The following is a 19,760-nucleotide window of genomic DNA, read 5'->3' as shown; positions in this document are numbered from 1 at the left end:
TTTTAATCTTGATCAATGATGTTAGGGAGACAAGTATCTAACTTGGTAGTTAATGATGTTAGGGAGACAAGTATCTAACTGGGTAGTTTGGGTTGGAGGTGTTTATATGATGTTAGGGAGACAAGTATCTAACTTGGTAGTTTGGGTTGGAGGTGTTTATATGATGTTAGGGAGACAAGTATCTAACTTGGTAGTTTGCGTTGGAGGTGTTTATATGATGTTAGGGAGACAAGTATCTAACTTGGTAGTTTGGGTTGGAGGTGTTTATATGATGTTAGGGAGACAAGTATCTAACTTGGTAGTTTGGGTTGGAGGTGTTTATATGATGTTAGGGAGACAAGTATCTAACTTGGTAGTTTGGGTTGGAGGTGTTTATATGATGTGTGTTTTAATGATGTTAGGGAGACAAGTATCTAACTTGGTAGTTTGGGTTGGAGGTGTTTATATGATGTTAGGGAGACAAGTATCTAACTTGGTAGTTTGGGTTGGAGGTGTTTATATGATGTGTGTTTTAATGATGTTAGGGAGACAAGTATCTAACTTGGTAGTTTGGGTTGGAGGTGTTTATATGATGTTAGGGAGACAAGTATCTAACTTGGTAGTTAATGATGTTAGGGAGACAAGTATCTAACTTGGTAGTTAATGATGTTAGGGAGACAAGTATCTAACTTGGTAGTTTGGGTTGGAGGTGTTTATATGATGTTAGGGAGACAAGTATCTAACTTGGTAGTTAATGATGTTAGGGAGACAAGTATCTAACTTGGTAGTTAATGATGTTAGGGAGACAAGTATCTAACTTGGTAGTTAATGATGTTAGGGAGACAAGTATCTAACTTGGTAGTTTGCATTGGAGGTGTTTATATGATGTTAGAGAGACAAGTATCTAACTGGGTAGTTTGGGTTGGAGGTGTTTATATGATGTTAAGGAGACAAGTATCTAACTTGGTAGTTTGGGTTGGAGGTGTTTATATGATGTTAGGGAGACAAGTATCTAACTTGGTAGTTAATGATATTAGGGAGACAAGTATCTAACTTGGTAGTTAATGATGTTAGGGAGACAAGTATCTAACTTGGTAGTTTGGGTTGGAGGTGTTTATATGATGTTAGGGAGACAAGTATCTAACTTGGTAGTTAATGATGTTAGGGAGACAAGTATCTAACTTGGTAGTTTGGGTTGGAGGGGTTGGAGGTGTTTATATGATGTTAGGGAGACAAGTATCTAACTTGGTAGTTAATGATGTTAGGGAGACAAGTATCTAACTTGGTAGTTTGGGTTGGAGGTGTTTATATGATGTTAGAGAGACAAGTATCTAACTGGGTAGTTTGGGTTGGAGGTGTTTATATGATGTTAGGGAGACAAGTATCTAACTTGGTAGTTTGATGTTATATGGGGAGACAAGTATCTAACTTGGTAGTTAGGTGTGGTAGTTTGGGTTGGAGGTGTTTGATGTTAGGGAGACAAGTATCTAACTTGGTAGTTTGGGTTGGAGGTGTTTATATGATGTTAGGGAGACAAGTATCTAACTTGGTAGTTTGGGTTGGAAGTGTTTATATGATGTTAGGGAGACAAGTATCTAACTTGGTAGTTTGCGTTGGAGGTGTTTATATGATGTTAGGGAGACAAGTATCTAACTTGGTAGTTAATGATGTTAGGGAGACAAGTATCTAACTTGGTAGTTTGGGTTGGAGGTGTTTATATGATGTTAGGGAGACAAGTATCTAACTTGGTAGTATATGATTTTATGGTATGTTTCTAACTGGTATCTAAGTTGGTTTATATGATGTTAGGGAGACAAGTATCTAACTTGGTAGTTTGGGTTGGAGGTGTTTATATGATGTTAGGGAGACAAGTATCTAACTTGGTAGTTTGGGTTGGAGGTGTTTATATGATGTTAGGTATCTATAGGTGTTTATATGATGTTAGGGAGACAAGTATCTAACTTGGTAGTTTGGGTTGGAGGTGTTTATATGATGTTAGGGAGACAAGTATCTAACTTGGTAGTTTGGGTTGGAGGTGTTTATATGATGTTAGGGAGACAAGTATCTAACTTGGTAGTTTGGGTTGGAGGTGTTTATATGATGTTAGGGAGACAAGTATCTAACTTGGTAGTTAATGATGTTAGGGAGACAAGTATCTAACTTGGTAGTTAATGATGTTAGGGAGACAAGTATCTAACTTGGTAGTTTGGGTTGGAGGTGTTTATATGATGTTAGGGAGACAAGTATCTAACTGGGTAGTTTGGGTTGGAGGTGTTTATATGATGTATGTTTTAATGATGTTAGGGAGACAAGTGTCTAATTTTGCTTGCGTGATTTAGAGATGAGTTTGGGTTTGTTAAACTGAAACATTTTTTCAGTGTATATATCTTTTGACCTCTAACAGTTGTAAATATATACATTTTTGTATATGTTTATTTTACCTCATACATTTACAGCTGCAGTGTGTTGTCTCATATTCACATTGTAGAAATTTTGATTAAAAAAAATGATGACAACTTCCATTTAAGTTTGGATTTTGAATGTTACAGTATCGTCATGCAATTAAGGATATTCTACAAATAAAACTGAACTATGAACTAACCTTTATACACAGTGGTATAAATCTGGTTATGTAGACATTAGAAAGGTAGCATGATGTTGGTAAGTACTTGGTTATAATGAAATAAACAACTATAACTACTGTTAAAGTCCTTCACATTCTTACTCCACAATGGACCGACACAGCAGTCAAATTAAGAGCACAATAAGAAGGATATTTTATACTAGAAATTCTGTAGTGGATAGTTTCAATCATTTCATCATCACCTGCTTTGTTGTGCCAAAACAAAGTCATTTATATCATCTCAGTCTCTGTTTTTTTGCTTTGTATACACCTTTCTAGTGACCATTCATGTTCAGTTAACATACAATGACATTGAGGTAACATTAACACAATGACATTGAGGTAACATTAACACAATGACATTGAGGTAACATTAACACAATGACATCGAGGTAACATTAACACAATGACATGGAGGTAACATTAACACAATGACATTGAGGTAACATTAACACAATGACATGGAGGTAACATTTAACACAATGACATGGAGGTAACATTAACACAATGACATTGAGGTAACATTAACACAATGACATTGAGGTAACATTAACACAATGACATTGAGGTAACATTAACACAATGACATCGAGGTAACATTAACACAATGACATTGAGGTAACATTAACACAATGACATTGAGGTAACATTTACACAATGACATGGAGGTAACATTAACACAATGACATTGAGGTAACATTTAACACAATGACATTGAGGTAACATTAACACAATGACATGGAGGTAACATTAACACAATGACATGGAGGTAACATTAACACAATGACATCGAGGTAACATTAACACAATGACATCGAGGTAACATTAACACAATGACATTGAGGTAACATTTAACACAATGACATTGAGGTAACATTAACACAATGACATTGAGGTAACATTAACACAATGACATTGAGGTAACATTTAACACAATGACATTGAGGTAACATTTAACACAATGACATTGAGGTAACATTAACACAATGACATGGAGGTAACATTAACACAATGACATTGAGGTAACATTTAACACAATGACATTGAGGTAACATTAACACAATGACATGGAGGTAACATTAACACAATGACATTGAGGTAACATTAACACAATGACATTGAGGTAACATTAACACAATGACATTGAGGTAACATTAACACAATGACATTGAGGTAACATTTAACACAATGACATTGAGGTAACATTAACACAATGACATCGAGGTAACATTTAACACAATGACATTGAGGTAACATTAACACAATGACATGGAGGTAACATTAACACAATGACATTGAGGTAACATTAACACAATGACATTGAGGTAACATTAACACAATGACATTGAGGTAACATTTAACACAATGACATTTAGTTAACATAATGAAATTCAGTTAACACAATGACATTTAGTTAACACAAATACATTTAGTTAACACAAAGACATTCAGTTAACACACTGACATTCAGTTAACACACTGACATTTATTTAACACAATGACATTGGGTTAACACACTGACATTGAATTAACATACTGACATTCAGTGTAGATAATGACATTCAATGACATTTAGTGTAGATAATGACATTCAGTTAACATACAATGACATTCAGTTAACATGATGACATTAAGAGGACATGATGACATTTATTTAATTATAAGATTATGACCTTCTGTTTGACTTTATATTCTGAGAAGATTGTGAACTTTTGATGTCATAATAACAATGTATAAAGGTTTCATGTTGAAGGTTATCCTAATAATCAAACCCACATCATCATGATGAAATAACTTGATGTGTGTATAAGACAATTTAATACCAATGTAAAATGTCTTGACATCATTCAACTTTCAAAAGAAAAGCATTATTTTTTTCTAAATTTTAAAATATCTTAAAAGTATTGATTAAAGTTAGAGAGTGTGTAGACTGACTTACTATGTTTACATGTGCCATAGCAACAGGTTTCGGAAGAATGATGTAAAATCTGACAAAAGTTTAATAATGGAGGTGGTAGTAATGATTAAGGCCAGCCCTGTATTACTGTTTATACTATTCACCTGTACAGGTAGTGATATTGTTTTAGGTAGTAATATTGATTATGGCCAGACCTCTTTGTTACATAAACTACCTCAATATACACCCACACTGTATATGGTTTCATGGCCAGACCTCTTTGTTACATAAACTACCTCAATATACACCCACACTGTATATGGTTTCATGGCCAGACCTCTTTGTTACATAAACTACCTCAATATACACCCACACTGTATATGGTTTCATGGCCAGACCTCTTTGTTACATAAACTACCTCAATATACACCCACACTGTATATGGTTTCATGGCCAGACCTCTTTGTTACATAAACTACCTCAATATACACCCACACTGTATATGGTTTCATGGCCAGACCTCTTTGTTACATAAACTACCTCAATATACACCCACACTGTATATGGTTTCATGGCCAGACCTCTTTGTTACATAAACTACCTCAATATACACCCACACTGTATATGGTTTCATGGCCAGACCTCTTTGTTACATAAACTATCTCAATATACACCCACACTGTATATGGTTTCATGGCCAGACCTCTTTGTTACATAAACTACCTCAATATACACCCACACTGTATGGTTTCAAATATTGTCGTTATGTATAAATCAGGTTCCAATATTCATTGATATACTACATATGTTTTCAGATCACCAGGCAGCTATGGTCACTTTACGACATGAGTATCAAGAGGATGTAAGAAAACTGAAGGTATGTTTACTCACCTGTCTCAGTGGTAGATGATATACCATGGTGTAGCCTCCATCCTCTGTATACTTGTCATGACTTCTCATAAACTGTTTCATAACAGTTGACTTGATTATCCTCGTGGGACAAAGGAAGGCCTAGTTTTTTGGGAAATCTTGTTATAACTTATAGGTAGTAAGAGAATATAAACCCCAAAAATGGAAATATGAATGAGTGGTACAGGTCTCCTGAACCTCTTCCTTTTGAAGTGTGATATTCATATTTTTACTGAGGTGTAATTGAATGCATGTAAGGCCATGCTTGGAATATCAACATTAAAATGCAATATCACCATGTTACTGTAGGTTCTTCTTTCTGTTAAATTCATGTTGGAAAGTACCTAAACTTTAATTAAGTTAAAAAGTAGGTATCAACATTAAAATGCAATATCACCATGTTACTGTAGGTTCTTCTTTCTGTTAAATTCATGTTGGAAAATACCTAAACTTTAATTAAGTTAAAAAGTTTAGATTATGGTAATTTTGTACTTTGCTTCAGGATGAGCATCAGGCTGTGCTGAACAAGTTCCGTGAGGAGCATGAAAAAAGTGTTCAACAGTATGCTGAGCGTATCGCAAACCTGCAGAGAGAAGTAGAAAAGTACAAGGCTTTAGCAGGCATTGAAGAATATACCCAGGAGGCTCTAGCTGAAGCAGAGGCTGCTGGCAAGGATCTAATTAATGGACATATTTATGCACCAGACGGGTCAAGAATCATTGCAGTCACTGCAACACCACAGTCCACACCGTCTAACTCAGAGTATCACACACCTGCTGTCACACCTGAATGTGTGACAGGCAAGTTCCCTGTGAACATTCTACGAGAGAATGGAGATAGTATGGGCACGCCGGCTGTGCCTGCAGAGCTCCGGCCAGACCCCCCAGCTCCCCCTCCTCCACCTCCACCACCGCCTCCCCCTTTTATGGGTGGGCCCCCACCTCCTCCACCTCCCCCTTTTATGGGTGGACCCCCACCTCCTCCACCTCCTCCTGCTCCAGGCATGCTGGGACTACAGAGCAGTAGAAGTAAGTATTAGTCATTCCATTCTAGCTTTATCAACAACTTAATTGAAGCCAGGGTGTGTTGTAACTGTTAAGGAAGGACAGCTCTGGTAGAAATTGATATTTTGTTAATTAGTTATATACCTGTTGAACTTCTTCATCATTGATTAAGTTTGAGGTTTTAAGCTTATTTTACTTTGAGTCCAGCTTTAAGATACACATATTGGCTGTTTCAGGACCCTCCAAATCTCCCATCAATCCCAAGTCCCCCATGAAACCATTGTTTTGGCAGAGGATCCAGTTACATGATATCAAACATTCAAAAAATAAAGAGTAAGTAGCACCTTTCTGTTGTGGTCTGTGTGGTCTGTTGCTGTCTGTGTGGTCTGTTGTGGTCTGTATGGTCTGTTGTGGTCTGTGTGGTCTGTTGTGGTCTGTATGTTCTGTGTGGTCTGTTGCTGTCTGTGTGGTCTGTTGTGGTCTGTATGGTCTGTTGTGGTCTGTATCGTCTGTATGGTCTGTTGTGTTCTGTATGGTCTGTGTGGTCTGTTGTGGTCTGTATGGTCTGTTGTGGTCTGTGTGGTCTGTTGTGGTCTGTATGTTCTGTATCGTCTGTGTGATCTGTTGTGGTCTATGTGGTCTGTTGTGGTCTGTGTGGTCTGTTGTGGTCTGTATGTTCTGTATGGTCTGTTGTGGTCTGTATGGTCTGTGTGGTCTGTTGTGGTCTGTATGTTCTGTGTGGTCTGTTGTGGTCTATGTGGTCTGTTGTGGTCTGTATGGTCTGTGTGGTCTGTTGTGGTCTATGTGGTCTGTTGTGGTCTGTGTGGTCTGTTGTGGTCTGTATGTTCTGTATGGTCTGTTGTGTTCTGTATGGTCTGTTGTGGTCTGTTGTGGTCTGTATGGTCTGTTGTGGTCTGTATGGTCTTTTGTGGCCTGTTGTGGTCTGTTTGGTCTGTTGTGGTCTGTATGGTCTATGTGGTCTGTTGTGGTCTGTTGTGGTCTGTGTGGTCTGTATGGTCTATGTGGTCTGTTGTGGTCTGTTGTGGTCTGTATGGTCTGTATGGTCTATGTGGTCTGTTGTGGTCTGTGTGGTCTGTATGGTCTGTATGGTCTGTTGTGGCCTGTTGTGGTCTGTATGGTCTGTATGGTCTGTTGTGGCCTGTTGTGGTCTGCTGTGGTCTGTTGTGTTGTGGTCTGTTGTGGTCTGTGTGTCCTGATGAGTTGTTTCCCCTAGAACATGGGATCAAGACACACTTGTGACAGGAGATGATGTGTGACCTATTCGGGTGATGTCTGATTAATTGTTACCCCACTGATAACACATTGGTTTTCTCCAAACACAAAACAAGATTTTACTTCATCAGTGGTCTTGTAAAAAAACTTAAAAACAACATAGTATAAAGGTTTAATTTCACTGATGTAGAAGTTGTCCTGTAATAAAAATTGTGTCAGTAACAGAATTCCAATTGTGGTAAAAACTGTTTTTGTAATGAAAAGGAAATATGAAATAAGAAAAAGTCGGTTGTAATCCTGTTGTTACAGTCTGGCAAACGCACGTCTAGTGTGGGATGAGTTGAATGAGGCCAGTGGGTTGGACTTCATGGAAGTGGATTCTCTCTTCTCCAAACAGCAGCTCAACACCAACCATCGAACCAATCTTCATCGCAGAAAATCCATACAACAACAGGTAAACAGCATTTAATTATCATCACAGATCTTTAATTAACAGGTAAAGAATACCTCTCTGTTGACAGTCCATATAGGGTTAGGTAAAACTGTATGTAATAGAAAGTAAAACTGTAGATATATAGTAAGTAAAACTGTAGGTATATAGTAAGTAAAACTATAGGTATATAGTAAGTAAAACTATAGGTATATAGTAAGTAAAACTGTAGGTATATAGTAAGTATATAACTGTAGGTATATAGTAAGTAAAACTATAGGTATATAGTAAGTAAAACTATAGGTATATAGTAAGTATGTAGGTATATAGTAAGTAAGACTATAGGTATATAGTAAGTAAAACTGTAGGTATATAGTAAGTAAAACTGTAGGTATATAGTAAGTAAAACTATAGGTATATAGTAAGTAAAACTATAGGTATATAGTAAGTAAAACTGTAGGTATATAGCAAGTAAAACTGTAGGTATATAGTAAGTAAAACTATAGGTATATAGTAAGTATGTTTACTTATAACTGTAGTAAAATTTAAGGATATGTTGACATGATTTAATTACTAGGTACCTCACTGAATGTATGTAAGCTATAATTTGAGTATATGGGTTGTAGATTTTTGACTGTGAGAGGATTGTAAATTCCTACATTTATAGGAAGATTGCAGTAAGGTTTGTTGTTTTGTTATTTATTGTCTACACTGTTTCATTTTACAGGCAGCTAAGGTGATTGAGCCCAAGCGAGCACAGGTGGTGGGCATCCTTCTGTCCAGTCTGAGGATGGAAATGACCGAAATAGAACATGGTACATATTCTCAACTTAGTCTAACAGTGTGTTCTCCAAACCTTCTCAGTACTGATCACCTCTAGAAATCAAACAAAATGGCAATGTACAGAACAGAGTCTTCTTTCTTAAAGTAATAACAACCCTTCCAACTCTGACCCCTCTCAATTCTAAACCCTTCCAACTCTGATCCCTCTCAATTCTGAACCCTTCCATTTCCGATCCCTTTCAATTCTGAACGCTTCCATCTCTGATCCCTCTCAATTCTGAACCCTTCCAACTCTGACCCCTCTCAATTCTGAACGCTTCCATCTCCAATCCCTCTCAATTCTGAACCCTTCCATCTCTGATCCCTCTCAATTCTGAACCCTTCCATCTCTGATCCCTCTCAATTCTGAACCCTTCCAACTCTGATCCCTCTCAATTCTGAACCCTTCCATCTCTGATCCCTCTCAATTCTGAACCCTTCCAACTCTGATCCCTCCCCATTCTGAACACAACTCTGATCCCTCTCCATTCTGAACCCTTCCATTTCCGATCCCTTTCAATTCTGAACCCAACTCTGATCCCTCTCAATTCTGAACTCAACTCTGATCCCTCTCAATTCTGAACTCAACTCTGATCCCTCTCAATTCTGAACCCTTCCAACTCTGACCCCTCTCAATTCTGAACTCAACTCTGATCCCTCTCAATTCTGAACCCTTCTAACTCTGACCCTGAACTCAACTCTGATCCCTCTCAATTCTGAACCCTTCTAACTCTGACCCCTCTCAATTCTGAACTCAACTCTGATCCCTCTCAATTCTGAACCCTTCATAATTACTCACTCAGATAGTCTTATCAAAAAAACAAAAAGAAAACATTTTTTAAATCTTAACATGCCTGTAAACATACATTTTCTCTATACTTCTATCTGATTTTTTTCAGCAATTTTAACCTTTGACACCTCAGTAGTGAATGCAGAGAAGCTCAGGGCAATATATGACAGTGTAAGTATGTTATCTACCAGGATAATTGTAGTGTAACAATTCAGAAACATAAGACTTAATATTAGTGTCTCTGCCTTGCAATTACACATGTTGTTTACATTTTGATTTGACATAGATAGTACACAGATTTCATTGTGTACATAAACATAGTTGATGGAATTATGGTGAATACACTCAGTCTACAGTCCTGAAGCCACAGAGTGGAAGTGGCAGGTTAGAATAAAATTAGAATAAATACATGTTATTGAAAATAAATTTCTATATATACACATTGATAAATAAAAGAATAATTGTTTGACTGTGAGACTCTCTTAATTCTCCCGAAGGGTCGAGATGACCTATAGCCATCGTGCTTCGTCCGTCTTCGTCCGTCGTGCGCCGTCCGCCATGCGTCGTCCATAAACTTTTCATTCAAAAAAATACTAAAAGGCCTAGGGGGCTAATACTTGGCCCATAGCATGCTGGCATGGAGCCCTACAAAGTTTGTTCAAATTAATTACCTTGACCCACTTTCAAGGTCACAGGGGTCAAATATGTTAAAATATACAAACGACTTCTTCTCAATATGCAAAAGTCCATGAATGATGATATTGGGTCTGTAGCATGCTGGGGTGAAGGGCTACCAAGATTGTTCAAATGAATGACCTTGACCCACTTTCAAGGTCACAGGTGTCAAATATGTTAAAATATACAAACGACTTCTTCTCGATAAGCAAAAGTCCAAGAGTGCTGATATTGGGCCTGTTGGATGCTTGGAGGAAGGGCTACAAAGTTTGTTCAAATAAATGACCTCGACCCACTTTCTAGGTCACAGGGGTCAAATATGTTAAAAATTTTAAACAACTTCTTCTCAACAACCAAAAGGCTCAGAATGCTGATATTGGGTCTGTAGGATGCTCGGATGAAGGGCTACCAAGTTTGTTCAAATGAATGACCTCGACCCAATTTCTAGGTCACAGGGGTCAAATATGTTAAAATATACAAACAACTTCTCTTCAATAAGCTAAAGTCCAAGAGTGCTGATAATGGACCTGTAGGATGCTGGGATGACATGCTACTAAATTTGTTCAAATGAATGACCTTGACCCACTTTCAAGGTCTTAGGGTTCAAATATGTTAAAATCTGTAAACAACTTCTTCTCAGTAACCAAAAGGCTCGGAGTGCTGATATTGGGCCTGTTGGATGCTGGGAGGAAGGGCTACCAAGTTTATTCAAATGAATAAAGCCCACTGTTTTAACGGCAGACTCACTGTTGTTCGAGTTTGGCTTGCTTTTTGTCAGATGACCGTTAAGGCCCATGGGCCTCTTGTTTTATTATTTTATTGCGAATAGTTCTCTTATCACCACTAGATAGTACTGTACTGGTGGAAATCATGTTGGAATTTCTCATGTGACATACAGTACCTTTATATTACAGCGAGGAGAACCAGATGAAATAAAAAAACTGAAAAAGCATGTGGATAAACACCCAGATGTACCACTTGATAAACCTGATCAGTAAGTTATGTACCACTAGATAAACCTGACCAGTAAGTTATGTACCACTAGATAAACCTGACCAGTAAGTTATGTACCATTAGATAAACCTGACCAGTAAGTTATGTACCACTAGATAAACCTGACCAGTAAGTTATGTACCATTAGATAAACCTGATCAGTTAGTTATGTACCATTAGATAAACATGACCAGTAAGTTATGTACCATTAGATAAACATGACCAGTAAGTTATGTACCATTAGATAAACCTGATCAGTTAGTTATGTACCACTTGATAAACCTGACCAGTAAGTTATGTACCATTAGATAAACCTGATCAGTTAGTTATGTACCATTAGATAAACCTGATCAGTTAGATATGTACCACTAGATAAACCTGATCAGTTAGTTATGTACCACTAGATATTGCAGACCAGTAAGTTATGTACCGTTGGATAAACCTGACCAGTAAGTTATGTACCAATAGATAAACCTGACCAGTAAGTTATGTACCATTAGATAAACCTGATCAGTTAGTTATGTACCACTAGATATTCCAGACCAGTAAGTTATGTACCACTAGATAAACTTGACCAGTAAGTTATGTACCAGTAGATAAAGACAAGTAAGTGTCCAGACCTGTCTTTGTCCAGTACCTTGTCCAGAGCTCTCTGATGTCCAGTACCTTGTCCAGAGCTCTCTGATGTCCAGTACCTTGTCCAGAGCTCTCTGATGTCCAGTACCTTGTCGATATTTTTTAATCTGAGCTAGTGCTTGCTAATATCTGTATGCTTCATTGAACATATAAGTTATGTTATGTAATTAGGACAACATATCACCCAGCCCAAGCCTGTTTCAGGTGACATAATAAGTGATATATCAACATTAACATTGTAAGCATGTTCCTGATTCTGACACTGATCTGTTTTCAGATTTTTGTACGATTTGACGTTGATTCCGGACTTCGTAGATAGAATACACTGCTTTATTTTTCAACAAACATTCCTGGAGTGCATGTCTGTGATAGAAAACAAATTCAACAATCTCAAGATGACTGCTGATGTAAGTTTGACTCCTCTCTCAGACTCCTAGCTCTCCTCTGCTACTGCTGATGTAAGTTTGGCACTTATCTCTCTCAGACTCCTAGCTCTCCTCTACTACTGCTGATGTAAGTTTGACACTTAACTCTCTCTCAGACTCCTAGCTCTCCTCTGCTACTGCTGATGTAAGTTAGACACTTAACTCTCTCTCAGACTCCTAGCTCTCCTCTGCTACTGCTGATGTAAGTTTGGCACTTAACTCTCTCTCAGACTCCTAGCTCTCCTCTACTACTGCTGATGTAAGTTTGACACTTAACTCTCTCTCAGACTCCTAGCTCTCCTCTGCTACTGCTGATGTAAGTTAGACACTTAACTCTCTCTCAGACTCCTAGCTCTCCTCTGCTACTGCTGATGTAAGTTAGACACTTAACTCTCTCTCAGACTCCTAGCTCTCCTCTACTACTGCTGATGTAAGTTTGACACTTAACTCTCTCTCAGACTCCTAGCTCTCCTCTACTACTGCTGATGTAAGTTTGACACTTAACTCTCTCTCAGACTTCTAGCTCTCCTCTACTACTGCTGATTTAAGTTTGACACCTCTCTCAGACTCCTAGCTCTCCTCTACTACTGCTGATGTAAGTTAGACACTTAACTCTCTCTCAGACTCCTAGCTCTCCTCTACTACTGCTGATTTAAGTTTGACACCTCTCTCAGACTCCTAGCTCTCCTCTACTACTGCTGATGTAAGTTTGACACTTAACTCTCTCTCAGACTTCTAGCTCTCCTCTACTACTGCTGATGTGAGTTTGACACTTAACTCTCTCTCAGACTTCTAGCTCTCCTCTACTACTGCTGATGTAAGTTTGACACTTAACTCTCTCTCAGACTGCGAGCTCTCCTCTACTACTGCTGATGTGAGTTTGACACTTAACTCTCTCTCAGACTTCTAGCTCTCCTCTACTACTGCTGATGTAAGTTTGACACTTAACTCTCTCTCAGACTTCTAGCTCTCCTCTACTACTGCTGATGTAAGTTTGACACTTAAATCTCTCTCAGACTCCTAGCTCTCTTCTACTACTGCTGATGTAAGTTTGACACTTAACTCTCTCTCAGACTCCTAGCTCTCCTCCTATACTACTGCTGATGTAAGTTTGACACTTAACTCTCTCTCAGACTCCTAGCTCTCCTCTACTACTGCTGATTTAAGTTTGACACCTCTCTCAGACTCCTAGCTCTCCTCTACTACTGCTGATGTAAGTTAGACACTTAACTCTCTCTCAGACTCCTAGCTCTCCTCTACTACTGCTGATTGTAAGTATTACACTTTTCTCTCAGACTCCTAGCTCTCCTCTACTACTGCTGATGTAAGTTTGACACTTAACTCTCTCTCAGACTTCTAGCTCTCCTCTACTACTGCTGATGTGAGTTTGACACTTAACTCTCTCTCAGACTTCTAGCTCTCCTCTACTACTGCTGATGTAAGTTTGACACTTAACTCTCTCTCAGACTTCTAGCTCTCCTCTACTACTGCTGATGTGAGTTTGACACTTAACTCTCTCTCAGACTTCTAGCTCTCCTCTACTACTGCTGATGTAAGTTAGACACTTAACTCTCTCTCAGACTCCTAGCTCTCCTCTACTACTGCTGATGTAAGTTTGACACTTAAATCTCTCTCAGACTCCTAGCTCTCTTCTACTACTGCTGATGTAAGTTTGACACTTAACTCTCTCTCAGACTCCTAGCTCTCCTCTACTACTGCTGATGTAAATTGGACCCCAATCTCTCTGACTTATAGCTAACTATTCCAAACTACTTCTAGTTAACAATAGTCACTATCACATGATATCTCAAATATTGGGAGTTGTTAGCTATATTCACTATTACTTGATACACATGATTCAAAATATACCTACAATATCTAATATCTAAGTAGTTAGCAGTACTCTCCATCTCACACTTCTTTTACTATAGAAACAATATGTTCCATGGGGAGAAAGCAGTGAACGGTCTGATTTTGAGTTGTAAATGGAAAAAAGGTCTGAAGAAGAAATTTGGGATAAGATTTTAGTTATTTATGTTGTTGCTTTATTTACAGCTGCTGATGCGAGATGAAGGAATACGAAATATCTTAGGTCTAGTCTTGGCTATAGGAAACTATATGAATGGGGGTAAGTATGTAGGTTTACACTTAGGTCTAGTCTTGGCTATAGGAAACTATGTGAATGGGGGTAAGTATGTAGGTTTACACTTAGGTCTAGTCTTGGCTATAGGAAACTATGTGAATGGGGGTAAGTATGTAGGTTTACACTTAGGTCTAGTCTTGGCTATAGGAAACTATATGAATGGGGGTAAGTATGTAGGTTTACACTTAGGTCTAGTCTTGGCTATAGGAAACTATATGAATGGGGGTAAGTATGTAGGTTTACACTTAGGTCTTGTCTTGGCTATAGGAAACTATATGAATGGGGGTAAGTATGTAGGTTTACACTTAGGTCTTGTCTTGGCTATAGGAAACTATATGAATGGGGGTAAGTATGTAGGTGTACACTTAGGTCTAGTCTTGGCTATAGGAAACTATATGAATGGGGGTAAATATGTAGGTTTACACTTAGGTCTTGTCTTGGCTATAGGAAACTATATGAATGGGGGTAAGTATGTAGGTTTACACTTAGGTCTTGTCTTGGCTATAGGAAACTATATGAATGGGGGTAAGTATGTAGGTTTACACTTAGGTCTAGTCTTGGCTATAGGAAACTATATGAATGGGGGTAAGTATGTAGGTTTACACTTAGGTCTTGTCTTGGCTATAGGAAACTATATGAATGGGGGTAAGTATGTAGGTATACACTTAGGTCTTGTCTTGGCTATAGGAAACTATATGAATGGGGGTAAGTATGTAGGTATACACTGAGGTCTTGTCTTGGCTATAGGAAACTATATGAATGGGGGTCAGTATGTAGGTTTACACTTTGCAAGTCTGAAAATTTACAATAAAGTGATTATTTCTGAGAGTTTATAAGATTAATTCAGACAGGTTAATTGATGAAAGTTTTGTGGTATAAATCTGATTGTTATATGGATGAAGTAAGAAAATAGGTATGGTTAGGTGGGGTTAAGGCTGAAAGTTAAGATAGGTTAAGGCTGAAAGTTAGATGAGGGCAAGTCTGAAAGTTAGATGAGGGTAAGGCTGAAAGTTAAATGAGGGTAAGGCTGAAAGTTAAATGAGGGTAAGGCTGAAAGTTAGATGGGTTAAGGGTGAAAGTTAGATGAGGGCAAGTCTGAAAGTTAGATGAGGGTAAGGCTGAAAGTTAAATGAGGGTAAGGATGAAAGTTAAATGAGGGTAAGGCTGAAAGTGAGATGAGGGTAAGGCTGAAAGTTAGATGAGGGCAAGTCTGAAAGTTAGATGAGGGTAAGGCTGAAAGTTAAATGAGGGTAAGGCTGAAAGTTAAATGAGGGTAAGGCTGAAAGTGAGATGGGAATAAGGCTGAAAGTTAAATGAGGGTAAGGCTGAAAGTTAGATGAGGGTAAGTCTGAAAGTTAGATGGGAGTAAGCCTAAAAGTTAGATGGGGTTAGCCTAAAAGTTAGATGGGGGTAAGCCTAAAAGTTAGATGGGGGTAAGCCTAAAAGTTAGATGGGGGTAAGCCTAAAAGTTAGATGAGTTAAGGCTGAAAGTTTGATGAGTTAAGACTGAAAGTTAGATGGGGGTAAGCCTAAAAGTTAGATGAGTTAAGGCTGAAAGTTAGATGAGTTAAGGCTGAAAGTTAGATGAGTTAAGGCTGAAAGTTAGATGAGGTTAAGACTGAAAGTTAGATGAGGTTAAGACGGGTTGTATCTAGATGATGATTAGATTGAGTTATGTTTAAACCTGAGTAAGCACTTGTTGGGTACTCCTTGATTACTGTACAGTAACTTTCTACCTGTTTTATTTGGGGTAATAGATCATGTTTTTCAGTTAAAAAATTACATGACTTCCTAATTGGTATTAATTGGTACCTGTTGTTTGCTGTAGAACATAAATCAAAATTTTAAAGAAATTTTCTATTTGTTACAGGGAATCGAAATCGGGGACAAGCTGATGGTTTCAGTATAGAGATACTACCTAATCTAAAGGATGTTAAAACTAAGGTAGGCCCAAAGATTTTTATTATTTCAAAAGTGGATTATGTAGTATCTTCATAGCTGTCAAGATTTACAAGACATTTTTTCCCCTCCTTAATATTCCCTGAAAGCATCTCTGCCAAATCCATTTGGCTGAGCATAACATGTTATCATAATTTGGAGAAAACTGCCATAGAGGTTATTCAAACTTGTGTTATGTTCTGACCTTCACTCAATGATTTCCTGAGTCAGATGTTAAAGGTCAAGGTTGATTTGCTGTATTTAACTAAACAAGTTCTATATATCAGCAAAATTCAGTGAAACAGTTCTCTTCATAACAGGAGCATGTGAAACACTTTGATTTTCAGGGTCAGAGGTCAAAAGTCTGCAGGAACTTGTGTCATAGAACAGAACCAGTTTTATGTAGCATCTTAGCATATCAGTGTATTCAGGAAATAGACAAATTAAAATGTAATGGAGAATGTTCTTACGAAGATGGTCTGAGATTTGTCAAGTAGGTCAATGATATTTCTGTTTATGTATGTGAGGTTTGATTGGTAAATATCTTGTTTGTTTTTTTAGGACAACAGATCAAGTTTGCTATCTTACATTGTAACCTTGTATGTGAAGATGTATGAGAGAGATGTCACCAGCTCCGACCGTCTGACTGCCCCTATTCCTGACACAAGTGATCTGAATCAGGCCAAACTGGTGGCATTTGATGAAATCGAAAAGGAAATGAAAAAAATCAAAAAGGATTTTGATGGTATGTTGTTTATTGACACAGGTGTATTCTATGTGTCTAAGGAGTCGTGTGAAGAAATGTGCTAACAACATATATGCCTTCTATTGGGGACATAATGATATATTAGATTTACTTTCCTTCATTTCGTTGGATCAGTGACGCTAGACTTGTGAAGTAAGCTGCTTCTGCATGAATATAACACATGTAAATAACTCATAAAAGCCAACAGGAACAGAATCAAGCCCATCATATCTTTCTTTTGTTATTTGTAACTTTCTAAAGCAAAACTAATCGTCAAAGTTAGATATGTTTAACATCAACAATATGAAATTTATAAACAAGACCGAAAAATAACATCACGTCAGCTTCCACACAAATTCTCAGCTTGGTGGCACCAGTGGATCTTAAGAAGAAATTTTAATTCTGTTTTTCAAGATTGTGATCAAATCGAATTTCAGATTGACTCTAAAAATAACAACACACGAGGACAATCTCATTATTACTCTGGGCAAATTTTCCCACCTATAGAACTTGAGAGAAATTTTGAAATATGAAGAGTTAACGCACATTGACAGACAAAGTACGATGGCTATAAGACCATCCTGGCCCTTTGACCTAACAAGGCTATGCTTTGTGTCAGATGACCTAACAAGGCTATATTTGTGTCAGATGACCTAACAAGGCTATACTTTGTGTCAAATGACCTAACAAGACTGTACTTTGTGTCAGATGACCTAACAAGACTATACTTTGGGTCAGATGACCTAACAAGGCTATACTTTGGGTCAGATGACCTAAAAGGGCTATATTTGGGTCAGATGACCTAACAAGGCTATAATTGTGTCAGATGACCTAAAAGGGCTATATTTGTGTCAGATGACCTAACAAGACTATACTTTGTATCAGGTGACCTAACAAGGCTATATTTGTGTCAGATGACCTAACCAGGCTATATTTGTGTCAGATGACCTAACAAGACTATACTTTGTGTCAGATGACCTAACAAGGCTATACTTTGTATCAGGTGACCTAACAAGGCTATACTTTGTGTCAGATGACCTAACAAGGCTATATTTGTGTCAGATGACCTAACAAGGCTATACTTTGTATCAGGTGACCTAACAAGGCTATACTTTGTGTCCGATGACCTAACAAGGCTGTATTTGTGTCAGATGACCTAACAAGACTATACTTTGTGTCAGATGACCTAACAAGGCTATATTTGGCTCAGATGGCCTAACAAGGCTATATTTGTGTCAGATGACCTAACAAGGCTATATTTGTGTCAGATGACCTAACAAGACTATACTTTGTGTCAGATGACCTAACAAGGCTATATTTGTGTCAGATGACCTAACAAGGCTATATTTGTGTCAGATGACCTAACAAGACTATACTTTGTGTCAGATGACCTAACAAGGCTATTCTTTGTGTCAGATGACCTAACAAGGCTATAATTTGTGTCAGATGACCTAACAAGGCTGTATTTGTGTCAGATGACCTAACAAGGCTATTCTTTGTGTCAGGTGACCTAACAAGGCTATATTTGGGTTAGATGACCTAACAAGGCTATATAGATCCAAGGTTAAAATGTTATCAAACTGAAGGTCACTGTTACTCTAAACAGGAGCTGTAATTTACTGTCAAAATATATCACTTAAGGCCTTTACATAATGCCAACTATGAAATCCCCTCCTTTTGAATCAGGAAAAGTATTCTTTGATATTTTTCTATCAAATTATTGTCTTAAAAAAGTTAACTTTGAGAATGTGCTAAAATATTCCTCTAAAATTTTTTAAACATCCTAGTATCTTTGTAGTAACTTTTCATGTCAGTGCAGATTTATTTTTGAAAATGCCTCTTTTCAGGTAAAATAAGAATGATAAATTAAAATAGGTTAATTCATACCACACATTTTTTAACATACAAACCTTTTAAAGAATTGTTACCACAACCAAAGTTAGATTTTGGAGATGTTGGCCGTCAGATCTTCATATTTTCTCAGTAGCAGACTGGAGGTCAATGTTCCTTTAAAAATACCTTGCAATATACTGGACAAAAACACTGCAAACTACTGTCAGACCTGTGTTTGGAGGACTTTCAAAACTTTGATTTAGTGGTACAAATTTTTGTTTTCCTTATGTTTTCATTTGAAGGTGAAATAGAAAAACAAACTAGTAAATCAATAGAAACCAAATATCTTCCATTTTACAAAAAGCTTTGTTTCATATTGAAGCTGTCATTACAAAGACTGGAATTGTAATGTTTGTGTGAATTTTACTGATTTCAGCGGCAGAGAAATGTGCTGAGAAAATAATGAAATCTAAAGCTAGTCAAGAGTGTGTGCAGCCATTCCAGGACATCATGACAGAATTCTTCGAAAGAGGTATGTGTTGGATTTTGTTTCCTTGACATATACTCTTATTCAGATTAGGTCAGCTCTGTTTTTTAGGTCACCTGAGACGAAGTCTCAAGTGAAACTTGTGATTGCCTTTTGTCCATTGTCATAATTCGTGAAAAATTGACTTTTTTGTCTTCT

At 37.6% G+C, this 19,760-nt stretch overlaps 1 protein-coding gene across 1 annotated transcript in view; it reads left to right on the top strand.

The window, feature by feature from the left end:
* The window catches only part of LOC132550484 (protein cappuccino-like), a 68,633-nt gene that overhangs the window by 22,388 nt on the left and 26,485 nt on the right, over positions 1-19,760 (top strand). The window contains exons 4-15 of the mRNA XM_060214554.1: positions 5,315-5,376; positions 5,911-6,436; positions 6,649-6,745; positions 7,955-8,099; positions 8,803-8,890; positions 9,797-9,858; positions 11,277-11,356; positions 12,269-12,398; positions 14,472-14,544; positions 16,430-16,503; positions 17,059-17,242; positions 19,512-19,607. Coding sequence (XP_060070537.1) covers positions 5,315-5,376; positions 5,911-6,436; positions 6,649-6,745; positions 7,955-8,099; positions 8,803-8,890; positions 9,797-9,858; positions 11,277-11,356; positions 12,269-12,398; positions 14,472-14,544; positions 16,430-16,503; positions 17,059-17,242; positions 19,512-19,607 — 1,617 coding nt within the window. The remainder of the gene's footprint in view (positions 1-5,314; positions 5,377-5,910; positions 6,437-6,648; positions 6,746-7,954; positions 8,100-8,802; positions 8,891-9,796; positions 9,859-11,276; positions 11,357-12,268; positions 12,399-14,471; positions 14,545-16,429; positions 16,504-17,058; positions 17,243-19,511; positions 19,608-19,760) is intronic.

This window comes from Ylistrum balloti, unplaced genomic scaffold, assembly GCF_031769215.1.
Source record: "Ylistrum balloti isolate Yb309-2 unplaced genomic scaffold, AGI_CSIRO_Ybal_v1 Utg370126, whole genome shotgun sequence".
Lineage (NCBI taxonomy): Eukaryota > Metazoa > Mollusca > Bivalvia > Pectinida > Pectinidae > Ylistrum > Ylistrum balloti.
Note: the sequence above shows the minus strand (reverse complement) of the source record. Positions and strands in the feature narration are given on the sequence as shown.